Genomic DNA, 24,476 nt, shown 5'->3' with positions numbered 1-24,476 from the left:
AAAATTTGTCCTGCTTATTTCTTCACAAAAACATACCTTGTGAATGTGTTTTCACGGTCCAAACAGCATTGGGATTACCTGGTAGCTCTGACACGGCCATTTCAGAAACCTAAAGGATTAGAAATATACTGTAAAATACCCACAAGTATAGAGAAGCATGCCAAATGTACATGAACACGAATTGTATGACTGTCCAATTTTATGTGCACACTGGCTTTCAGTCTTACGTGCATAGGTGACATCTTTCGACCAACTTTCGATTTGCCATTTCTTGACATGCTACATATGAACATGTATGTAAATGGCTGAAAGATTATTTAACTGCACGTATTTAACTGGCAATATTTCCAGTTATTTGAGGAAGAAATGACAAATAAATGATAATTACTGACCTCAAATGGCTGAAGAAGATTGTGTGCATGTTTCCTGATTTACGGGATAATTCAAATGATTTTAGTGTGGTCAATCGGCTCTCAACAGTGACTTCCGGTAGTATTGGGCAGCTGCCACTTTTAGTATTCGAAAAATGCAAACATTCAAAACAGTTGATTATCTCTGACAGAATGACTGCTTAACACTCTGATATTCTGATGATCTCTCATGACTAAAAGTTGAGTTCGACCGTAGGGAAGTCCATTGTGCTTTTGTGTAGGCTGGGTTACATAGCATGTCGAAAGATGTCACCTATGTGTGTAACACTGAAAGCGGGCATAATTTTGTCATAAACAAACTATTAAAGGTTGAGAGGTCTGTTTCATAGCATTTCAAAAGTGAAAAAAACCTACACTATACATATCTTAATTTGCGTGTGTCTTACCTCCAGACCATGCCTCAAGACCCTCATGGATGAACGGGGACCCCTGCCACAGGCAGCAAACAACTGAGGGGTGTCTTCGTTAGCCAAGTCAGCAATCTGAAGGGGAAAAAATTACAACTCAGCGAAAGAACTACTGCAAGGCTTACAAGTTAACATACAGGATTTTCCTGATACCTGACATACAAAGTACACTGAGACATGCTAACATGGGGAACAAAATCCCAGTATAGGGGAATCTTGACAAAGTATGGTACCTTAAGCAATTCTGATTCACATTGTCCTACTGGAAATAGGAAGGCAAACTAAAATCTACAGGGGATGCATTGGTCTGATATTTAAAGCCCTGGACTACAGATCAGCGATTCACATTGCAAGCAACTAGATTGTCAGGACATTATTTTATCCCCACAGTTGCCCTTCTCACCCAGGAGAATAGATGGAAAAATGGAAAACTGTTATTCACACCAGGGAAACCCGGCTAAGCTATTACAGTGTGGGACGCCTTGACCTGAGTGCTGACCAAATGTCCATGTAGAGATCGTGATCTTTAAAGACCATAGAAGCCTAAGTACTCTATCCCGTACTTACCTGGGACTTACTATAGCTCATGCAATATGAAAATCAGTACCTGGCAGGACATTATAGGAGCCAAGCTCTCCATCTCATCCACAAGTACCAAATTTTTAAGGCCTCTAGGAGTAAAGAAGAAAGTTGTCCCCTCCTCCAGCTCCATTGCACTGGAGAACTCTGGCTCATCGTCATCATCACCAAGATGAGCAATCTGATACAAGTAGCTGAAATAAAGAATGAAAGGAATTTATCAACACCACAAAGTACAAGTCACTCACAAATGCAGTGCTTACAAGTGCAGTGTCATTGTACAGTGTAAGTACTGATAGAAGCATTCTCATCTTAGATGTAACAGGGTACATAAGGTCCCTTTTCAGAGTCACCACAAGTACATTGTCCATAGTGCACATGTACCTGATTCCTTGTAAGGGTGAACCCTTACATGTTATTTTCTAGACAAGATATCTATGATATGTTAAAAGCTTGATCAAACCTTTTTAATGAACTTACCATGTATGTTCATTCTTTTACTAAATTAACTTGCATGCAGAACATTATTCTTACTTATCTTTGTAATTTATATCTGACAAATTAATGGATGAATCTTAGAACTTAGTAGTTGTTGAACACAAGTTGTTGTACACAAAGGTACATGACATACAATGTACACTGTACTTACTGGTTTCCAAATTCCGAGGCACAGAAGAGGAAACCTGTCTTCAGCACACACATGGCAGCAGCAACAGGAACAGTGTCAAAATACTTCATGCGCAGTTCTGTTACCTGCAGAAGTAAACAAAGCACATTTAAGCTAATTACATGTGATATGTACATTGTGTACTGTTAAACCTTATCTACATGCAAGATGAACACAATCAGCCTTAGTTATCAATTGAAGGTATGTACCTGCTACCTGTCAACAGTTTCACAGTAAGGTTAACTAAAATTTTCAGATTTTCAAAACTATACTTAATAAACGGTACATGATGCCTAGCTTTATGCCAGATGGGTGTCCAGGCGTCCTGTGGACATCCACCTTTTAAAATAATTGTTTAATTACTTTTTGCCTGTTGTTTTATAAATTGTTCGTTTGAGCCGACCCCATTGCACATTTTGGATGCCCACTATCAAAATCCTGGCTTAAATCCTGTATGATACACTTTGCCACTTGTGATCTTTGCGAGGTTGAGTTCTTTAATTCAACCAGGGACCTGAAATGAAATCCACTTAATATTCTCCAGGTGGTAAAAATACATTCATATGTACATGTACCTACATGTATTTGCAATCTACCTAGCAATCAGAAACCTGCAGAACTGCTATAAATTCAACCACTCTCATACTCACCATGTCTTCATCAACTTCCATGGTAACTTTAAAAATGTCCCCTTGTTCCGTTTGTACTAAGAAGAAGAACATGGACTAGAGAAGAAAACCAGTTTAAATTTATATCATCATGATAAACAGTAAAAGTCAGCCCCCTTAAGAGCTACTGCACACTAAACACAGTTAATCATTTATTTTTTACAAATTTATAAGCAGTGTGGTTAACATAATTATAGTAAAAACAGCTATCACTCAATTGAAAGACAAAGACATTTTAAAATCATTATGATCATAATTATGCATAACAGGTAATATGTAAATTATTCAGTCAAGTAATTGTTGAACATGTATATAATGCACCTTTACAAATAAATGGTATGTACCCCTGATGGAACAATAGTAATTTTGAGATTTAATTTATCAGTGGCTTAAAAATGACGTTCCAAGGTATTTGTTTTTGGCTTAAATACATACAGCTTAACAATTAGGGAGGTCAATAAGGGCCGTAACCCATAGCACCTGTTATAGCTGAGCATGAATGATGGGCCCCTTGATGTTATGGGTAAACTTGCCAGTTGTTGATACAATTCACCCATAAAGTAACAAGTTTGTTACGGGTGGGAAGATCAAGGCTACTGGTGAATCAAAACTTAACGACAGCCTTACATGTACCTACATGTAGGCAGAGAAATTAACAAGATGTGGAAATATGTCTATCTTGTGGATATTAATTAACAACTGGACTGGTGAACTTACATGTATGTATGCTATCAGAAAATGGAACAAGATTTTGCAGGTTGGAGAGCTTATCAAGATTCAAATATGCAGTTGCATACCACATACATGTACAGTTATATAACATTGGGTTGATGATAGCACAAAATTTTATTATTTTTTTAAATGTACCTTTGTCTTGTGAGTAGCACTGCAAACAAATATCATTCCTCGTTCTGGGTCATCAAGATCATACTGAAATATCAAATATACTGTCTTGTACATATACATATTTATAAGCAAGACCAAAAGGGTTACTCTCAAGCGCTTTTTGTATTTTTGTTTCTTGAAATGCTCTGATGCCAAACAATGACATCAAACCATTTCAGAAAAATAATGCAATAGAATGTAACCCTTTACATGTACATCTACTGACCTTTTACATTACATGTAAACTATTGGACATTCGCATATACATGTATTTTCAATTAAGTGTTTCAACCCAGGAGAAATGCTGAGCTGAAAATATTACTAGATTGTGTTGCTTTGTCTTTGCTGTTCATTTAGCAGTTCAATGCTTGGCAGTCCTGGTGGGGACCCCTCCCCCCTCCCACAATCCACTACGAGAACATTTGCCCCAATTGCAACCTCAGTGGTTCTTTTTCATACATGTACAAATGTACATGTAATAGTAAATATCAAAACCATGAAATGCAAGTGTCCAAAATTATTAATTTTTAAGGATCATGAATAAGTGAACAAACTCTAAGGCCCAGTTCAAATGTTGCATTATTATCGTGTCAAACTTAATTGTATTGACAGAGGTTATAATTGAGGGTGAGTACACGTACAGTTCGATAGTTGATTCAAACATCACGCTAATTGTCCTGTTGAACTCAACTGTATTTAAAGTTTGACTTTAGTATGACTGTAAGTCCATAGTTAATTGAAACACCATGCTATACTCATGCCGGGCAAGAGGAAAATTGACCAGCTGTGAAGACAATTTTGCCTGCCTGGTTTGGCCATCTAGTGGAAAGTTGTCCTTACAAAGAAGTTCAGTTCTGTTAGTTTTGCCCACCTGTGAAAATCAGTTGCCATCCTGCTGAAAATGTTAATGAAACCACTGCTCATGTTGAACTCAGTTGACTGAGCTTGTCATGCTACCTGACTTTGGCCAGGCATTGATTCACCTTGATTAAAACTATGAGCTATACATGTGCCTGTAGTCATCCTGAGGTCAAACTTTTTATTGATCAATTGAGTTCAACAGAACGATATGGCAAGGACAGCACAACATTTTAACCAGTCCTACATGTAGGATTTGCACGTACAAACCTTTCGCCGTGGAATAGGCATGCGGATATCTGCCTGATCACCAAAATTTTTGTATGTGATGTAGTTTTCAGAGCAGACCAGCACTCCACTTGGCCCATCATTTCCTCCTGGAACAGGAATGAGAAAGTTTCCATGTTCTTCAAGGGGTTCACTGTATTTACGCACCACGTGGTTTAAGCCCAGATCTAACTCATAGAATGTAAGGGTTTGTTGAGTTGTGTGGACAGCCTCTCCAGTTGGATCATTATCAGCATCCTACAAGAAATGACAGTTAATGTTTTATACAGAAACAAACTGTCAATACTACTAGCTTAACTTCTTCCATATAGCCTTTGAGACGTCTAGAGGTAAACAAATAATTGTAACTACATGGTTCCCACAACACAGTGACAAAATGGCTCTGCATGGTTGGCTGTTTAGGTTGATGAGTTCACATGGAGTGTGAAAGAGCTGCAAATGGATGCTCAATTAAAGAAATAAAGTTCAGTTCCTATATGTTTTAAACTGTACTTCATGCATATTTGCAATTTGTCACATCAAAATTTGTACAAAAGCTCTGTTACAGGCTCAACTGTGATTCTTTTAAAAACAATGAAAATGAGTCGAAGTAAAACACCAACTGGTCTGTGACTTGATTGTACCATATCTTCATCAGCTAGGCATTTGTAATAATTATAACCAGGAGTTTGATATTTTTGAACTTTCGATCATATTATTCCAGGGGTTAGTGGGAATTAGCGGGTTTGAACAGTTTGTTAAGAACTGCTGAGATTTTGGTATTAAAAAATTAAACTGACTCCCCGATGTAAATGTACATGCAAGATTGAAATAGCATTGGCCTGGTGTACAAAATGTTAACAACAATCTCAAGATTACTGTATTCAATAACAACACACAGACTGCTAAATAAATTTAAAATATAATTTCAGTACCTCATAATCCATCTCCAAGCAAGCAAACATTGGATTTTCAAAACCAACATCAACACCAACAGTGTGATACACCAAAGTGTGAGACTTGTGCGCTTCAAGTGGAGATGAAATTGTCAGGCGAGCTGCAGCATCTCGGTTCAGAATATAAACTAACTTCTGTTTTTCCACAGCACCTATAAAAAGACATTTTAAGCAACAGAGGTAGATAAGGATTTTAAACATACGATATCATCCTGAGCATGTATGCACACTGTCCAAGTACATTAATTTCCAAAAGCAAAAAGCCCCTTAAAATAGCGATCTTTCAAGATAAACCAATGCTAAAATGTAATTATGGTTATACTACATGTAGATTCCCAATGCAGCAGCCATTTGAAGGTAATAGAATTCTAAAACTAGCGATCTCACACATGTACATAACATGTCTTTTTTCAAACACAACTTTCAATCATTGATAAAAAGTGAAAATAACAGAAGGAAAGAGTAGGAGCCTGATGTTTTATTCTATTAGTTATTTATTGATAAATAAATAATTTTTCCAAAGTACATGCTTGGTAATGAATTACTCTCCATTTTGTTGTACATTTGTATTAAAAAAACAACAACAAAGAAAGATCATTTGCAGGAAGTTTTATTCAAAACATTTAATTTTTATTAGATGGATCAACTTAAATATAGCATACAGTGTACACATTTTAGGCTATTCAATAGCACATGTACATGTCGCAACCCTGAAAGATGCAACTCTCCAAATCTAGCCATACAAAAGACTGCTACATGTAAATCTGGAAGTGAAGTTTATGTTTTGGGATAGTCTAACTGGGAGGTTTTTTCTTATAAGTACAAAAAAGGAAGTGTAGAAAATTAAGATAAAAGCTTTGATACTGAAATAGACCGAGTTCACATTTGACACAACACAATGTAATTTACTAACATCTTGCCAGTGACTGTTAATCTAATAAGTATGCATAAATGAAGAGATAAACCATACCAATCATGATGGCACGTCCTTTAGGATCAACAGCCAAGTACTGCCCAGGAACTATACGCCGACAGCCACTTTTACCAAACGTTTCTTGATGAATCTGTAGGGAAGAAGAAGTGAATAAATTATAAACATTTCTGTCACCAATGTTTTAAATAACAGCCTACATGTATATGTACATGTATCTTTAATCTAAAATACAGCATAACTTCTCAGGGCTCAAAAAAAGTGCCAACCAGTCATCCAGGACAAGTAAATTTTCTTGCCAGGCAAGTTACTTTTCATGATCACTTGCCCAATGGGCAAGACCCCAGGCAATTCAAGTCATCTGTCAACTAAATAAGAAAAAAAGGAAACTTAAGACTTGCAGGGCAAGCACAATTTGAGAGTAGTTTGATTTGAGAGTTGTTTGTCCAAAAGGCAAGTTGCAATTAGTTTTTGCAGCCCTGCTTCTGCAATGCAACAAAATTACAACATGCATGTATTTAACACTACATAATTATTATAGAATATGTATATATCAGAACATACTAATAATAATATACTTCTTGCACTTCTTCTATTCAACCATTACCAATACATTTGTACATTGCACACATGTAAAAAGTGGATACTGTTCTGTTAGTAACAAGAAAGATTTAGTCACCCTCTCAAAAGTGTTTTTAGAAGGGATGTATTCCAGGATGACAATTCTTCCAGAATCACTTCCAACCACTACATAATCTGTAAACATAACAATATTATATCACTTTGTTACTATTGCATGTGCAAGAAAAATAAATGCAATATGATCCTTGCATCTTAAAAGTCTAAAATGTAAGTTAGTCTACAAACTACATGTACTTCCCCAAAACAAATAAATTAGCTATGGGATTTTGGAAAGTTATACGCACTTACCCTTTGATCCACCAGTGAGTCTAAATGCAATAAGATCTCGGATAACCCCAAACATTTCCATGGCTAACAATGGAAACACTTTGCCAGTGTTTGGGTCAGGACGAAGAAGTTCTATGATCTTTCCTCGTGAGATTACAATCTCCTGCTGCTTGGAGCCAGAGAAATTGCCGTGAATTGCATGATTGATAGTAGACGCCTTCTGAAGAGTTAATGCGTACAAATGCATGGTGGCCTGGAGAAATTAAAATCGAAATAGTATACATTCACATGTAATGCACTGTATTAATTAATACTTCAACATTAGTAGTAATGTGAAGATAATTGATTAATTTGTTTCGGATAAACTCTCCTATAGTAAACTGTCGCTTACATTAATTATAAGCCCTGGGCTTATACAACCTCATAAAGACTTATAGATGGGCTTATAAACGAGCTACTGACAGCTGCACATGTTAATCGAAACAAGTTTTTCATTTACTGGTAACTATGCTTTAAAACCTCATAATAAAATGAATTCAAAATAAGGAATCCGAAAGCTAGAGGGGGGCTTATAGCCAGATGTATCTTTTAGTTCACAGGTAGACAGGCTTGTAATATAACCAGAGGAGCTTATAAGCAGTGGTTTATGGTATAAATGTATCTATATGCTCTTGAAGATAATATTCTTTTGAGACATGGTGTAATAGGCCATACTCATACTCTCAGTGTTGAACTGGATTTAGCTCGTAATGGAGGCTCATGTGAGGGAGTATCATTTCAAAGAGATTAATGTAATTTGCATTTCAAAGCTACTAACAGTAGTTCCAGTCCAATTCCAGAAACACAAACATGGCCTATTAAAATAATAAAGAAAATATTTGCTATGGACATCTTTGATATGCACCCAGGTATAAAATCAAGGCAGTGACTGTTCTAAGTTGGCATGCTGATGACCTTCTAGAATTTAAAAACCCTCTCATTTCTTTGGCATCACAGGTGCATTAAAATGCACCCTGGCCATTGTATCCTAAGACTGAGTCATATCAAACCGCTCTAACTATTTTAATGACCAAACATTTTAACTTTAGAAGATCATGATAACGAAAATTATGGAAAATAGGGAAATCATTGAAGGGAAACAGACTTACGCTTACTTCGTTTAACCTGGATAGATCTGACAGTTGAATTTCTGTTTTGCTGGTACTGCTGTTCTTCTGTTTTGCAGATGCAAATTAACTAAAAGGTCTTCCGTTTCTCGCACTAAATCGAGCTTTTACTGGAATGCCGCTTATGAAAGAGTATCTATTGTAACTTCTATAATACTATAATGCAGTAAGTAAAATATGAAGACTTTAATCATTCTATCTGACCTTTCCTCGTGTAACTAAGAGAAAATACTACCCTAATTTACTTACTTTTCTAAAAATTTCACGCTCAAAGTTTCAAAATGGATACACCAACACCTTTTAGAGGAGATTCCTTGTAAGAATGTCCCAAAGTATGTACTTCAAAGGCTTTCGATCCTGCAAAAATACTCCAGAAGAAACAAACAACATTGAAGCTCAGGAGAAAGCCGCCATTAGAGTTTTACGCACGTGTGGTCATGCGCAGACGGGCTCTTTATAAAGCCCAATGAGACGAGTAGCACTGGGGACGAGAATGGAGCCCAATGCTACTCGAGCGACTGGGAGCCTCGTGAATAGTGAGGGAGGAAGCATGGCGGGTTTTCTGAGGAAAACTTCAGCAATTCTGCCCCTTTTTTATAATTTATCCTCAAAAAGAGCAGCGATATGCATCACCAACTTTGAGAGTAAGCGGTTTCTACACGTGACGAGGCAGCTTTTAGCAGGTAAAGTCATGTAAATCGTATTCCAGCTCGTGCTTTGGTATTCGATATTGCGCAAAATTTATACCTGGTCAACGTGGAAGCTTCGATCGGGGCTATATGGTCTGCATTTTGTAGTCAATCGTATTGCGCAACTCCCAATAAGTAAGGTGGTTAGGGCTCTTCTATTAAAGAAGTTTCTCCTCTAGAAATAAAACTGTCTTAAAACCTTAGCAGGCAGACACTTTTAAGCGTAACATTACATGTAGTTCTTATCTTGAGAACCGGGCTTTTTCGAGAACCGACCAGTCTTGCGGCATCGAATATTCCCCGGGCCTGCGTGAAATGTCCTCAGCTATTGATTTTTTTTCTTCAAACACCCAAATGTTTATTCAGACGTTATGATGAAGTGAATCAAATTTATATCCTGTGGTTTTCAATTACTGGTACTTGTGCAAACAGTCAACTGCAAATGTCATCAGACCAATCACAGCTGAGCTCACATCAGTCGTTTCTGAAGATGTGTGCTTTGCCTATATCACACCATATTTTGGTATTTGTAGCCATTTTCAACAGCTGCAAACCATGTGACCAGCAGTGGGGAAAAAGCATGAAAAAAACCTACCAACTCTCGAGGATAATTTATGAGGTAGCCTGGAAACAAATATAATCTCCAGACTACTTGTTGTATCTCTCTGAAACAATGGGAAACCCTTTGGTATGTTTGTTCCCACTGATTATGGCTGATTTGACAGAGTCGGTTGTTCACACTGTAAGTAATTGCAATCTTGTTGAGAATTTGAAGAGATAAAACCACCCCCCAACCCCCCCCCCCCCCGTCCCGTCCCAAATGTATTATGAATAAAAAAATTGTTAGAGTCAAAACATACCATTTTTTCCATCACTGGAATGGGAGAAGGAGTGTTGTTAATTTTCAGTTGAATTCAATCCTGAATTGAGTTTGATTCAATTCAAGTTCAGTATAATTTAATTTCTTTCACTTAGTTTCACCAGGAATCGTGTGCATTCATCAGTCACATACAGGTACTCACAGTGGGATAATTTTCTTGCATTTAAATTTTAGAGAGGAAATATACAAAAAAGCATGAGTGGATAAGTGTGGAGAATGGAATTGGTACAGTAGGAGTTACAGATTATGCTCAGGTAAGTCTCATCTTCAATATTTGCTGCACAATGTAGATTCCACCATGAGATTTAAGTGGTGTAGAGTGTATTTTAACTGTAAACGTTCACATTCTTTACTTTGTTGTTTCTTTCAAGAGTAAATTAGGAGATATTGTATATGTTCAGCTTCCTGATGTGGGCGAGACAGTGACAGAAGGAGGTAAGAAACCTATTAGAAAGTCTCTGTGACTTGACAAAACAAGAGGCTGAGGTCTCAGTTAAGTTACAAGTACTTGTTGGTCATGTAGCCTACATTGTATCTGGGGACATTTAAGTTGCATATTGCTTGACTGTCATCTTCATGAATGTGGAACTAGAGTAGCTGGGGTCTCATTCAAATACTGGGCGGGCCCTGACTACTTATCCATTTTGATAATTTTGTCAATACTACTTGCATTGCTGAAACCACTGGACACACTTGCTTTTCTAACAGAAAATGCTTCAATGACACAAAATGCCCGTTAACCTGTTTCTCTTGTTCTTAATCATTTTATAGGACAAATGATTTTTCACAGACTTACATGTAGGGTAGTTGGCAATTAGGTCATGCTGTGCTCTCCAGTAGTCTGTATGGGAATTTCGCTACGAAAACTCATTAAGGCAGACTCTACTAATGCACCCACCCTGTCACAATCATAATAATTTAACCATTCAATTTTTGTGCCGTTTCTGTTACTGTCTGTACTAACCCTAACATTCTTTGATTATTTCAAAAACATGTGTGGAATTTGTGTTATGAAACTTGTTGCATTGTGTCCATAAATTTTTTCACAGTGGAATTTGGCGCTTTGGAAAGCGTGAAGGCTGCAGCGGATATCTACTCCCCAGTCTTAGGGGAAATTAGTGAAATTAACAGCAACTTAGAAAATGAACCAGACTTAGTGAATAAGTCTCCCTATGACGAAGGTAATTTACAGAAATATGAAGGTGACGTTAAAAACGGGTCTGTAAAATCTCTGATGTGGCTGTTCTCTGCCAAGTGCTTTACACTTACAGTTGCTAACTGCAAAAAAGGTGTAAGCTAAAAAGAGAGTGAAATGTTCTTATTTGAAAAGAAACTAATGCAATGGATCTACCAGGGAGGAGGAATTGATTCTTTAATTGCAATGTCGCCCATGCCAGCCTTAACAGGCCATGACGAGCATTGGCCTTTGTTCCACTTAATTCTGATGTCATCACATTTGATCAAAATTAGCATCACTTATACATGTAATTACTCAAGTTCTGCTGGAGGAAGCGATCTCTCCAGTGATACCCAAATAAGAGTGATTGGGTCAATGGAGCCTGAAAAAAGCACGAAAATGCTCAGAAATTTGATTGAAAGGCTCAAAGCAAAATTATTCTCAACTACACTCGGCTACTCTGTGGTAAGAATTGCCTGTCTGGATGATGCTTTCTTGGAAATTCTTGAACTGGTTCAGCAAGCCCAGTTGAAAGTCAATCGCTGTGGCAAAAAGACAAGAAAAGAAGAAAAGGAAAGGCAAAAAAAAGAAGAAAAATGAAAAGCGTCAAGATGCAGGTCACTTTCTGGTTCAAATGCTTCAAAATTTTGATTTCTGTGCATGCATACTGTCCTGTTGCAAATGCCTTTTTGAGTAGATTGCAGCTAATTTGACTCCAGTCCAAAATGTACAAAAAATGCATTTTTGGCAAAAAGCTCCAGGAGTCAATTGGTTCAGATTGCCACAGAGTCAAATTATGAATAATAAAATCAATCAACTGGTCTTTGTGAGGTGTACATCTGTCAGGTTATGGATGGAAGCAGGGGTTTTGCAGAACACCAGGGACATTAATTTCATTACTATGAGTTATCCCTGATATACTAGGCATAGAGAAGAGCCAATCTAACTTCTTGCATGCTCTCCAAACTTCCCAACTGCAACTATAGCTTGATAGACATGGCTGAAAGCGGGACCTATACTGACTATTTTATAACTGAAGGACATTGATCAGGAAAGCTTTGACCAGTAGCCTTCTTATGATTCAGAAAGTGCAATGACTCGGTCTGTACTCTATTTCCTTTGTGTTTTCTAATGCTTTATGAGGTGGAAAATCTACACTCAGTTAGAAACACTGTCATTCTCCATTGACAAAACTTGACAAGGATTTCCCTTGCTTAGAGCGAGTGGAAGACATTTTTGTTTTGTGGCAGTAACATTTGTACTCATCATTTTAATTATACAGCATGGGCACTGTCGTGTGCCCATTCAGTTATGCATGGATGCTTTTGCTAGCATGTTGAGTTAGACTGTTTATATTTACTGACAAAAACATAAAAATGAAAATTGTAAGAACGATACCTGTCATGTACTAGTGAAGAAAACATTATTTGCTCTTTATTGTCGAGTACATTCAAATTGAGAGTGAACATTTTCACACTTCCAAGTATTTATAATTCATCAAGTTAAACAAAGGATATCATAGCCTTGAGGGTGTTTGAATATCTGATCTTTGTAAGTATGCATTCTTCCAATTTTAATTTTCTGTTTCCTCCTTAGTTTTAATTTTGATCGATAAGACATGAATCATTTGAGACTGTTTTGCCACTTTTACAAACACTTCGAAGTTCATCAACACTACTCCACTGTTTATTGTACTATCAACTCTCTTCTAAGTGTTTGGAATTAATTTTGTTTATTAAACTTGTTTGATTTTCACGTATTACTTGAAATAAGTGCATGTAATTATAAATGTAGGAAAGGAGAGTTTATATCAATTATGGAATCTGTACCTTGAACTTTCCTCTGAATCCCAAGAGAGAGAGAAGTGCGGGCAAGCTTAATTAAAGCCGCTATGACATTAATGTGACTCTGTCTGTCACTTTGTGCCATTCATGAAGCTTCTGTTAATTCTTCTTCTCTGTTTTCAGGTTGGCTAGTTAAGATTCAACTCAGTGAGCCAGACAAGCTGCCAGATGACCTCTTGTCTGAAGAGGAATACCATCAGTTACCTGAACTCGTGGAAGACGATCACTGAATTTAAACACAAATAACAATATTATTATACTAGTCCAATGACTTAAATAGTTTAAACAATTTTTTTATTATTAGTCTAACTGTGTATAACCTTATGAAAAGTTTGGTGGGAGTTACAACACCGGTGTGCAAAATGAATTTTATGATGCATTGCATGTGTGAACACTTTGTGATGTCACTTGAAACATTACATGTATACATTTTACACAGTCCAGTACCACACTGCCATACATGTGCGTTAGTCTAATTATAGTGAGGAATCAACAAGATTAACTCTATATTTATTTGTAATGTGCAGCTCCAGAAAATATCCGTACTCCCCTCACAGAAGGGATTGGAATTTCCTAGGGTGGGGGGATGGTTCTGTGTGATAAAGTTCTAAATGTATGAAGCTGAATTGGAAGTTCCAGAGGAGTGTAGGGGTCTTAGGAAAATCCCTTCCGTGGGGGAGGTATGGATATATTTTGATACTACACATTATTTGCATATGGGAAAAATACATAATTTTGTTATACAATGGAAAAAGGGGAATTCTATTGGGGAAGTTTTATACATGTAGTAGCTTTTTTAAATGTTAAGTTTTTTCCTTTTTCTTGTCAATGAATCTTGACGTATCCATTCATAGCTCTAGTAGTCATCTTATTGTCTGAGGGAGACTGAGGTTGGGAGATTGATGTCTCAAGAACAATGTACACAAGACACAAAACTGTGGGCACATAGTGTTACCACCTTCAACTGAACAAAATGTTGTGACTAAAAATCTACATCACTGAATGAGTACCTCAGTCAGTTGTTGGAATGCCTTGTTGTAGTTGTTCACTGCATGGTTGCTGTTTGGCCGTTAGTGATTCATGTTAAAGGAAGAAGTGTTGTTGTTATTATTTCTCTGAAGAGTGAAAAATGACATAATTTTTTGTTAGTGAATTTATCGTACATGGATCTGAAATCAATCCCAAATTTAATAGCATTGGCGATTTTATTCTTGTGAGTTTAAGAGTAGTAATAATCCATTGCTCCTTACAATGCAATAATCTGCAGTAAAACAATTATTTTACATTTGTTATTGTTATGCAACAGTCTTCCTTTGTTGGTGATTTGATTCCATCTATGAGTTCTGTTTCAAAAGATGTTCATTGTTCTTTTGGTATTCAGTGATAGAAAAAAACTGTTGGCATCTGTTGATGGTTAATAAAGGCAATATTTTCAAGTCTATTATTTCAGGGTTTGTAAAAAATATATTTCAGGGAATAAAAAATTATCATTCTCTGGATATCATGTTTTATTATCCAACTGTATCGAATACCGTCAAAATAACAGTACAAAGAAAAAGCTATATTGTACAGTTATTTGTACAGAAGAAAACCCCTTTGCTGGACAGGTCGGCACGCGCACTAAACTGTCACACTCTCCCTCTTTCACTGATAAATTTATTGACTACTGACAACAGTTGGATAATAAATCTCTTATTAGATGTTTTGGTGTGTAGTTTTGCTTTATATTATTACTCGTCGTTTGTGTTTTATAAATACTGCACAACTCATAAAAATATACGGAGATACTACACACCAAAACATCTAATAAGATATATGTCCAATTCAGTCTGTGATCATACTCAGGATTAACAAATCGAACTCCTGCTTCGCAATCATCTGATTTTGTTAATTATTATATGCTTACAGACTGAATTGGACTCCACTCCATCCTTAATTACCATTATTAATAACTGGATTAATAATTAATCCAATTATGGTAATTAAGGACTGAGTAGAGTTCAATTCAGTCTTTAAGTATAGAGTGATTAACAAAATCAGACGACTGCAAAGCAGGAGTCCAATTTGTTAATCCTGAGTATGATTACAGGCTGAATTCGACAACACGACGTCCTGTTACCACATTAATCCTAACCATTATAATTTGCCACAAAAGTAAAAGTTTCATTTGAAAAAGGGCTTTTAATAGTCATTTTAAATATTATAATTAAACATAAGGAGAATAGCTTGCAAAATGGCTGTGAAGTTTATTTCAAAACAGTCACCAGAGACAACCTTCACAATTTGACAAAGTCAATCTCTTGAATTGGTTACTATTAGTGATTGTAATGAATGTTTAGGGCAACTGCCAGCCACAATGGTCATTAATAGGGTATCAAATTTTTGATCAGGTCATAAATAGGGTAGAGAAAACAGCAGAATTTGGTCAAATGAGGTAAGGGATTTGGGCAGCAGGCTGCACACCCCCACCCATTTTTTTTTTCTGGGAATACCCTCCCCCACCTCCCGGGCTTTGCTAATTCACTATGGAGATTGATTTACCATTATCAACTGCCGCGAAAAAACTTACTGGTAGTTGATAAATAGTTCTGTGTTTCACTTGCCTTCTGACACAGCCCAGCAGTTTCTTTGGGAAGTAACACTTCATGATGCTTTCCTGATGGGTTAGGCTAGACATTATTATTCCAGTTAAAGTTTTGAATAGTTTTTGGCATGTATTCTAATTTTGACTGTCAAGCTCTTCATTTGAAGAGTGGAAGTTTAGATCTGAGAATGAAATCACATTTTCATCATTGAATAGTCCATTGTTGATTTTAAAATTCTAACATGACTTCAGTTTTCTAACCAAAAACTGTTGTAAACTTTTTAAGACTCCTTTGTCTGGTAATTCCCACTGGTACTGACCGAGAGCCTGGAACAGACTGGGTAATTCCCTTGAGAGACTTGACAGAAAGGAAACATGACAAAATTCCGAAGTTTGGCAGAAATCTTTGCTGTAATATTAGAACTGTTACATATACTTTGCACGCGTAGCGAGCCTATAAAAGTTTCAGAAGGACTAGTATCTAGTTAGGAGGACGCTGGGAGTTGTTGGGGAGGGGTGGTTACTGCGAAGGACTCGAACTTGTGGCAGGGATTTCTGTGAAGAAAGCGAAGAATCAGATAGTTCGTAAGTTTTTAGTGACCGAAAAGATGGCCGAGAACGTGATCGAAGAAGCTCACCGTAGAGCAAATGAAGCAGAAGTGCAATCCGAGCAAACAGCTGAAGGAGGCGAAGTAGGAACAGCAACGGCTGCAGATGGAAAAAGGGACGCTGTTGCAGATGAGGAGAAAGAACAAGGTCAGCCGCCGAAGAAGAAGTCGAAGAAAAACCCCGCAAAGAAGGCTGCAAACGCAGAGTCCGCGAGTGCTGGCCAAGACAAATATCCTTTTGCGCGATCAAGAGGTATAAGGATCTTCAGTGATCGGGAAATCGAGTCTCAGGACGCAGAGATGACAAAAGAATACTGGCGTTTTTGGAACGACACCGCCGAAGAGCTGTGTAGCGATCGAGCTTACAACGATTGGGGAAAACGGGATCTAAAGCTTTACATTGATGCTGCCTGGATTATACATAAGACTTACTTGCAAGAACTGCGCGAAAGAGAGTTGGCAGGCTTGCTGAAAGAGCTGCAAGAGAAATACGGTTATGCTGAGTTGCCAGCGAAACTGAAAAGCCAAGATCAAGCAGTCTCGACCGCCCTGTCAAAGGTACATGTAAATACAAAAATTAACCTTAAGCTTATATCTTTTACACATTTAAATAAGGCTGGAAATTTCATTTAGTCCTTGGGTACTTATTGACCGTTGTTGCTGTAAGACTTTGGTGCGACAGAGGTTATCGTGAATGTTTATACAAACTTACCACATCCCCCTGGGAAAATGTTTTACACGCTAGTTCTTGACCTTGGGGTTACCAGGGATTTTTGTTATTTCCTTTTGCTACAGTGTAATATGGCAAATTGTCCTCTACAAAATAAGTTACGAAACCAACAGCTTAATTACCAACGCAGGCAAATGAAGGACTATTATGCACGCATTTGGAAAAGCATAAGTATATATAATTATTTGCCCAAAATATTTCTGGTTATGTTTATGGTACATGTATCAGTCAAGAGGTTTTATTTAAGCTTAAAAAGATAAAATGATATTATATTTGTATGCCTTGGGTACTGTCATTTCATCAATGCCTGCACACTGAACCATTAGGTATATTAACATCCTAGAGGGAAATTTTAGCAAACCATAAAATTCTGATCATAAGCCTCTTGAAAACTTGTTTCACAACATGGCCAGTGGCAAAAATTCTGTTTTCTTTATTGTTTATTATGAGACCTTGTAATAGAATCGGTGTATTTCCCAGCCCAGGCTGAATTTTAAACCTTTTCATCTTGCAGTTTCTGAAGAACTTTTACAGCATTGTCAGATTTTGAACACAAGCCATGTTGCAATTGACAACATTCGGTGATCTGTTCCAGTGGGTCCCCGGCACATCTGCGATGGATCGCCAACATACTCAAATTTGTGCAAAATGAAAATCAAATTGGCGCTTGCAATTTTCACCATTTCACCTGTAAATATGGATCGAATCATCCTACTGTAGTACGTTGCATCCGCAGATGATGTTCACATAAAATTTTTCATCGCCGACAACCGCCGACAACCACTGGCTCGCTTGCGAAGTTGAACTTGGCTCAACTTCGTGGTCAAGCTGACGGTGAATGCCTGGGATAGATTATGATTCTGCGATAAATGTTTACATATGCCGTAACGATGTCCCAGGCAGTGCCGGCAGCTATGTCCCAGGTATGCTGGCGGCATATAAGAACCAGGCAAGATGATTTCCAGTCCATATTGCACACTCCCAAGGGATTGAACATGTTTTTGTTTTGATTCATGTAACCTTTTGCAACTTCTTACATGACATAAATTCAAAAACATGTTATTCACCATTCACTACTATGGACAGGGGCTGGTCCAGGATTTTTCTCAGGAGGGGGTTTCACCACTAAGGAATGGTGAAACTGACTGGTGAGGTAAACAAATATGAAGAAGACGGCTTCATCTCAGGGGGGGGGGGGATTGCACCCCCTCCCCCAAGATCTGCCCCTGAGGGATATGACACTTTATGCTCCATTCTTTCTGATATCACTGAATGAAACAACTTTGTAGCTGTACAAAAGAAAGCAACTGTTAAATGAAAGAATTCAAAATGCCACAAAGATCGTTAGACTTATAACTCTTGGGCTCTTGATTTCAAAGGTATTGAGTGATTTTTGCAGTCTGTATGAAATGTATTTACAACAACTGTGTACACAGTCAGAACTCTTCTTGGACCACTCATTCCCAAACAAACAGGTCTAGTTAGGTCACCATTGCAAAACTCAGTTTGAGATGACAGTTGTAATTTGTAATTTTTTAGCTCTTGCAAGTGACTACATGTATTCCTAGACTGGCCTTTCCTTAGTTTTGTTTGTTATTAGTGACCACTCGATGATTATCATTCTTATTGGTCAATACTTAATATATAATATATGCAATTTGTCTTGATCACCCTGTCACTATATGGTATATACATAATGATATTCATTAGCCCAAAACATATGACACACACAGAGCAGTGACAAAAATGGACACAGTATTATCTGTCAGACCATTAGTTTACAGGATTATTGTTCCACTGCAACATTTCTGTGTCGTTCAGTTGATATTGTTTTATTCACTCAGGGTTTGGCCCTTTTTGTGTACTTTTCTCTCAGCGATTTACTGGTCAAGACAGTTTGATAAATTTTTATACAGTCAAACCTCTATTTTGCGGCCACCACCCCCTTAGTAACTTGCCAGTTATCAAAGTCCCAAAATTATTGTCAATAACATGCTTCAAATAAAACCCCTGTTAAACGGCCACCTTTTTTGAGTCGCAGCGGCCACCTTTTGGTCGTCCTGAGGAGGGTTTTCTATTGTCCTGAGCTCCTAATAAGCGACCGCCTTAAATTTATTACATGCAGTTTTGGTTTGTTTTCAAAAAGGCTATGTCAGGTAAGACTGAAATAGAAAATGACCACTGGTAGAAACATTCAAACACAACACGCCCGTGAAGCAATATTAAACCTGATGGTAAAAAATTATTCAAAGCACACAAAACCCTATCATGCAGCCAGTTCCTATTTCCCAGAGGATGGCTGCTTAATAGGGGTTTGATTGTACGCTTAAATATGCTGTATAGATGCAGACATTTATGTGGAGTTACTTTATGTAATAAAATCATTCAATCTTTTTGTTTACTCTTGGATTTTAGCTTCAAGACTCCACAGCCAACTTGAATGAGCTCAATCTCGAGTTGTCCCGTACCAGAGGCAAAGCAATGAATCTTAAACAGCGGGCAGTGGGTGATTCTTTTCCTGCAAAACAAAAGGATGAAGAGACAAGAGTAATGAACAAACAAATCAGCGAGCTGGAGAAAACTCTATACGAAGGCATGTCTGAAGTGAAGAGGGATCAAGATTCTATGAAGAAAGCCCTTAACAGACAGAAGACTTTGGTATACAAAGCACGTCAGGAGCGACCTTTAGTTGGGCACAGTTAAGAATACAATGGTTTATTTGGAAAAAAAAGAAGTCAAGTGTTATCTGTTGGAAATCAGTAAATATGGTGGTCAATTTTAGCATTTTGCATTTAACATGTTAACAAAAAACTTCTTAGCCTGTTAATTTATCTCTTGAGGAAACACGGGGATGAGAAACTCAAACAGAAAAGACTTGTATCAAATTGATATTGTATCTATTATTACAGATACTCCTGTAGCATATGCTGACTATATTTAACATTACTTTATAGATTTGGAACTGGGATACTTTATGAGTAAAACTTTGATCCACTCTTGTTATTACACAAAGTACCTTCCGTTTGGAACCTTTGAGGTGAAATTAAGGTGAAAATGAAATATCAAAGAAAACAGTTGTTGCCTAATTTTTCCTTCAGCCTATATTGCCATATTGTGGAGGCACAGTGGCCTCATAGGTAGTGCGCTCGTCCCGGATCGAACGTTTCGGGTTCGAGCCCTGGCCATGGACACTGTGTTGTGTTCTTGGGTAAGACACTTAACTCTCACAGTACCTCTCTCCACCCAGGAGTATAAAAGGGTACCGACAAATTGTTGGGGAAACCTAACAAATTGCGGGGGAGTGACCTGCGATGGACTAGGATCTCGTCCAGGGGGAGTAGAAATACTCCTAGCCGCTTCATGCTACAGAAACCGGGATAAGTTCCGGCAGCTATAAGCCAGTCGGCTCCAACGCTTCACTTTTTATATTGCCATATTGGTGTCTCCAAACAATAGGTTTGCACAGAAAAGAATTCGTTTCCCAAAGGAAGGAAATTTTTTCATTTGGAAACACCAATGCCGTGCCAATCAATGCGGGCTCTTCAATTCTTAATGAAAATAAGAGTTATGAGGGCTCGAGCTGGATCCAAGTTTGTACCTAAATCAACCTTTTAGGTAGATGTCCGAAATCACTTACGCACGAGCCGCCCGCCTGATGGAGGGACCGATTGAAATGTATGGGAAACGTATTCTGCCGCTCCTTCGTTCCCAAGCATTTGCCTTAATAATTTTGCTACCTGTTTTTCCCACAAACAAGAGAGGCTCGGGAACATGCTACGAAGCTCTACGAATTGCTGACTTAAAAAAATTACCTTCAAACGGAGCAGAGTTGTGAAAGCACTTGCCTGCCATCCATACGGCCCAAGTTCCAGAGAGCAGTTCTCTGTTGTCTGAGAGACCCTGCTATGGGTGTAACCAATATGGAAAAAGGTGATACGAAAATAGTTTGTTAGGGGAAAAACGTTCGACCTCAATTACGAGATGGGATTCGAAAAATAAATAAATTAAAAAAACGAGGCACTCGTAATTTAAACTGAAGCATCTTGAACTATAGCTCGAAAACGACACCCACTGACTAACTCACTTATCTTCATCGTGCCGTGCAGTATAAGCTTTAATAAACACTGAGATATTTCTTTTTTTGTATTCTTTATTATGGGTAACATGACTCACGTATAATACTGTGTTCAACATAGCAACTCAGTACAATTTACTTCTTCACTTTGTGAACACAATCAAAACCTTTTTTACATAAAAGGAACACTAAACTGGTTGATTGATTTGAAGACACTATCTTAAGACATATTTACAAAAACATTTAGTCTGAAAGAGGAATGATTGTGTAATTAATCGAACTTTCCCATAATTTATTCAACCAGTAACACACTCATTCTTCTTTAATTAAAGTCAGTAACAAGTTCTTAATGCTGGTATCATAAACCATAGATTCCTCTCGTGTTAGTGTCACTCGTTAAAAAAATAATTAGATTATAGCTTGTTTACATAATACGAAAATTTCAACCAGTTTGCGTATTATACAGCCTTAACCATGAGGGCATTACACTTAGGAAAATTCCTTTCAAGCTAGTAAGTCAATTATAAGAAGAACTTGTTCTCCAAGTCCAAGGTCACAATAACCATCAGCCTGAGAATCGGAATCCAAGTCATCAGAAAAATAAGAAACTTCGGGCTCAAGCTGCTGTTGTTCCATCGTCGGCTGATTTGTTGATTTTGAGTGATCAGTCTCAGCAACTGCTGACATCTGCTGTTTAATAATACCAAAACACTGGTTCGTGTCAAGCGGTTCACATTCCATTTCTTGTGGAAGGTCGTTATAGATTGATGCGCCACGTTGCATACAACATTGCTCAGTCCCTGGTGCCATACACGCTGTAACTGGTTTCATAACAGATTGCGTCAATCCTTGATCAGCAATCGGTGTCTTCATTAACATATGTTTCTCCTGTAACATTCCCATTGTAGACGATGATGGCCTCTTGGCATCTCTCTCCTCGACTGGAATCGCTTCAGGTGTACATGCATTAGCTAGCTTGTGGGTGGTTTCCATTGTTTCAAGCTGATGAGCATTAGAGGGTGTGGTCAGTAATGGCTCTTGATCTGTCTCCATCATCTCTTCAGTTGGCGGTGCAAGGAATGGCTGACTGACAAAATTTGCCCACACTCCAAATGAGCTGTCGTCTACTGAAGCAGACTCATGGTTTGTCTCCATTGCCTCAGTTTGGACATCGCCAGACAAAATCTCATTTTGGCATTGCTCTTGATCTAATTCCATCGGCCCCATCAGTTCAATGAAACTTGCATTTGTGATCTCTGATTGCTGCTTTGCTTCCGCTGGTTCACCAGATGAAATTGTCACCGCACATTGCTCTCCGTCTGTTTCCATTACCTCTGGATGGCCAGTGGACAGACGTTCCACACTCAGCGCACTCTTGACTACCTCTATCAACTGAGGCTCCTTTGCTATAGCTTCCTCTGGCTGTCTTACGTCTCGGTGTGCTTGCCTTCCCACAAACTCAGTTGGTGCGGCCTTTGAATTGACATATATGCTTCTTTCGGTGTTCCGTTTTCCTGTAATGTTACTAGCCACCTCTATAGCTACGTTCAAAGAAACATCTCTCGCCACCTGCGACATATTCTGCGTCCTGTCAATAGAAGCATGGTCGTCCCAGCAACTGATTTGCTCAAACTCTTCCTCGTTCTTTGCCTGCTTTACTGCAGGGGTTGTTGGCTCCACCAAAACCTGTCCCTTAGGTGACGATTTTCCATCAGTCTCACGAGAAGCGATACCTTGTGAATCTCCAGTTACATTAGTAGAACGCACTTGACTTGAATGTGTGACTCCTGACGATGAATGTTCTTGATCCTTTACTTTACCAGGAGCCCGGATTTCATGGTGTACATAGCGTGATGGAGATGGAATGTCTTTCCCTTTTGTCTTTTCTTCAAGTGCTGGAGTTGGTGCGAAAACATCCGTATGTGCGGATGAGATTAAACGTGATTTTACTTTCGGTTTAGCTTTCTTCTCCGTCCCAGGAACCCTGGTAGCAAAATCATTTTTGGAGAGCGTAGTTGAATGTGGTCCGTTTGTTTTCCATCTAGTTGTTAATTCACTCTTTGCCTGCGCTTGTTGGACAACAGTTGGTAGAGCGGATGATTGTTCTTTTTCAAGACCAGAAGAACTCGGCAAAGGACTGCATGGCAAGTCTTTCGAGCCTGATGAGGAAAATCGTATGTGGGGACTCTCTATGAACGGGGCAGCTTCTTCTCCTTTTAGGTACGCTATGAATGCGGGCTCCGTGTAGGGTAGCACCTCCATGCTATCTTGGTGAATATCATTGAACTGCTCCAGTTCTCGTTGAACGTATGCATAAACTATCCTCGGCATGAATAACAGCGCATCCACCATAGCGTTAACAATACGACAAAAATGGAAGTAAAAGCCGCTTCTTCTCTTCGACTCTTTTGAAGCTGAAGCGTGTTTGCAACAGCACATGTTACGGTCACCAGCAAGAGTTGTTTGGACATTAATGTTAGCTGGTACTTGTCCAGGAACATCAAAAGTTGAGGTCGGGCTAGGACTGTCTGGTGTACGGACAGTGTCAATGGGGCCTTTCAAAACAAGTTCTTCAACTGGCGGCGGCTGTATTTTAATCTTGCGCTGGTTTCTTTTCTTGCCAGTTGATTTGTTTTTCTGGATTTTGTACGTGCGCTTGTTGGTTTGTTGAGCTGTTTTCTGGACGCGACGATCTTCAGCAGTTTTCGTTGTTTTTTGCCGATAGCCCTTACCAGGTACTTGGTCCTCGTCTTTTATGTACGCTGTAAACGCGGGATCCGTCTGCTGCTGGAGCGTCTTGTTATCTCCGTGAATCTCATTAAACTTCTTCAACTTACTTTGAACGAAATCGTAAACTTTCTGTTTCAAATATACCACCGCATTTTTCAAAACAGTGATCATGAGAAAAGGAATAAAGAGACAAATGATAACAAACACATTGCGAAGGACAGACCTCTCGCTTCTCGTCTTTGAATCCATCTGTCTCGAAATCTCTTTCTCGTTTGTGATGATTTCCATTTCGTTTGTTTCGTCATTTGCCTTGCGCGCGCGTGCAGTAACGCGCGCGTCGAAGCCCGCGCTTATTCGCACTGATGGTTTTTTTTTTTTTTTTTTTTTTTTCTGTGGCAAGCTGGTCCATGATTAGATGAAAAGGAAAGTTCTTAT

The 24,476-nt window shown here is 38.3% G+C and overlaps 3 protein-coding genes across 3 annotated transcripts in view; 2 read left to right on the top strand and 1 right to left on the bottom strand.

Moving 5' to 3' along the window:
* LOC110040484 (splicing factor 3B subunit 3-like) overlaps positions 1-9,171 on the bottom strand; it is a 30,191-nt gene extending 21,020 nt beyond the window's left edge. Inside the window, exons 1-12 of the mRNA XM_020745725.2 lie at positions 8,974-9,171; positions 7,580-7,811; positions 7,329-7,405; positions 6,689-6,782; positions 5,698-5,870; positions 4,766-5,020; positions 3,620-3,682; positions 2,735-2,809; positions 2,067-2,170; positions 1,446-1,611; positions 818-913; positions 37-109 (exon numbers count right to left, since the gene is read on the bottom strand). Coding sequence (XP_020601384.1) covers positions 37-109; positions 818-913; positions 1,446-1,611; positions 2,067-2,170; positions 2,735-2,809; positions 3,620-3,682; positions 4,766-5,020; positions 5,698-5,870; positions 6,689-6,782; positions 7,329-7,405; positions 7,580-7,805 — 1,402 coding nt within the window. The 5' untranslated portion in view covers positions 7,806-7,811; positions 8,974-9,171. The remainder of the gene's footprint in view (positions 1-36; positions 110-817; positions 914-1,445; positions 1,612-2,066; positions 2,171-2,734; positions 2,810-3,619; positions 3,683-4,765; positions 5,021-5,697; positions 5,871-6,688; positions 6,783-7,328; positions 7,406-7,579; positions 7,812-8,973) is intronic.
* Positions 9,172-9,190: 19 nt separating this feature from the next.
* Positions 9,191-14,755, top strand: LOC110040478 (uncharacterized). Its single transcript, XM_020745712.2, has 5 exons — positions 9,191-9,407; positions 10,468-10,547; positions 10,665-10,728; positions 11,343-11,474; positions 13,438-14,755. Exons 1-5 carry the CDS (start codon positions 9,191-9,193, stop codon positions 13,542-13,544), a joined length of 600 nt encoding a protein of 199 aa, XP_020601371.2. The 3' UTR covers positions 13,545-14,755.
* Positions 14,756-16,375: 1,620 nt separating this feature from the next.
* LOC110040657 (uncharacterized) lies at positions 16,376-20,308 on the top strand. Its single transcript, XM_020745934.2, has 2 exons — positions 16,376-17,064; positions 19,652-20,308. The coding sequence occupies exons 1-2, from the start codon at positions 16,507-16,509 to the stop codon at positions 19,937-19,939; spliced, it is 846 nt and encodes a 281-aa protein (XP_020601593.1). The 5' UTR covers positions 16,376-16,506; the 3' UTR covers positions 19,940-20,308.
* Positions 20,309-24,476: the final 4,168 nt, after the last annotated feature.

Source organism: Orbicella faveolata, unplaced genomic scaffold, assembly GCF_042242905.1.
Source record: "Orbicella faveolata isolate gen_17 unplaced genomic scaffold, um_ofav_v1 contig_3, whole genome shotgun sequence".
Lineage (NCBI taxonomy): Eukaryota > Metazoa > Cnidaria > Anthozoa > Scleractinia > Merulinidae > Orbicella > Orbicella faveolata.
This window is presented reverse-complemented; position numbering and strand designations above follow the sequence as displayed.